Here is a 1084-nt window from a genome sequence, read left to right as displayed (position 1 = left end):
CGTTTGTTTCATCAATGTGTTGTGTCTGTACGCTGAAAGTAACTGTAACTGTTACCTCTATCCCATGTAAACAACAAAACCAGATAAATGGGTTAAGAAATACCATTATGACTGATTTTTTTATGATAATAAAAAACATATATAACTCATAGACTGTCCCATGTATAATACCAGATGCCAAGCTGAAAAAATAACAATCTCGATAAGCAAAGCCAACTGACCAGTGCCATCGTGCAGCATTATGAATCCTCGCGTTGACCCCTGCATGTTGACGGCGCGACAGTGGTAGTAGCCGTAGTCCGAAGAACTCACGTTGTGGATGAGAGCCACGGAAAGCAGGAAGCTCGGAGACAGGACAGTGGTCGTTATGGTCACATTCCTGTAGATGGGGAACGAAGGCTGTATGTAAAATGACTGGGGAGGTGGGTCGAAGTAAGATGCCTAGATGTGGAAGGGAAGCTACAAGGACGGTGACCAGACGTGTATACCTATGACGACTGAGGCAAAAAAAGCTATGTGTAATGTGGCTGTGGATCTGAAAAGAAAGCTATACTGGTACATTAAGCATCTATAAAAGTGGAAAACAAGGTGACTGTAGATGTTGGAAAAAGCTATAAATAACATCAAAGTGAATAATTAAACACTGATGTGTACAAGCAGACACTTGTTTGTCTTGACAGGATTACCCGGGGTAGACTGCTCTTGGCCAGCATATCTTTACTATTTTATCAAACTTTCCCAGTATTTCATCAAGGAACGATTTGTCTACTATTCATACGAAGCATCGCTAGAATAGTATATATACACTCAACACAAACATGTCAAAGACACAGAGAACTGTTTGCCTGTCTACCTGTTGCAGCCGTTAGAGTGAATACGGGTGTTGTTGATGTACCAGCTGATGGTGGGGCGCGGCCGGCCTTCTGCGAGGCATCCAAGTTCCACCTCGCCCACACCCGTGTCTCGTGCCCACAGGCCCACAACGGGCGCATCTGAAGTTAAGGGGTCAGGAAGAGGAAGAATAAAGTATAAGATTTTGAGCATAAAATCAGGTTTAGACCGCTAACGCTACATGTTGGATGTC

At 43.6% G+C, this 1084-nt stretch overlaps 1 protein-coding gene across 1 annotated transcript in view; it reads right to left on the bottom strand.

Annotated features, from left to right (window-relative positions):
- The window catches only part of LOC119593150 (titin homolog), a gene marked incomplete in the record, with an annotated part of 49773 nt that overhangs the window by 990 nt on the left and 47699 nt on the right, over positions 1-1084 (bottom strand). The window contains 2 exon segments of the mRNA XM_037942115.1: positions 222-379; positions 854-992. Of these exon segments, the coding sequence (XP_037798043.1) occupies positions 222-379; positions 854-992 (297 nt within the window).

The sequence above is a fragment of the Penaeus monodon genome, chromosome 31 (genome assembly GCF_015228065.2).
Source record: "Penaeus monodon isolate SGIC_2016 chromosome 31, NSTDA_Pmon_1, whole genome shotgun sequence".
In the NCBI taxonomy this organism is placed as follows: domain Eukaryota; kingdom Metazoa; phylum Arthropoda; class Malacostraca; order Decapoda; family Penaeidae; genus Penaeus; species Penaeus monodon.
The sequence above is the reverse complement of the archived record's forward strand: the minus strand, read 5'-3'. Positions and strand labels throughout refer to the sequence as shown.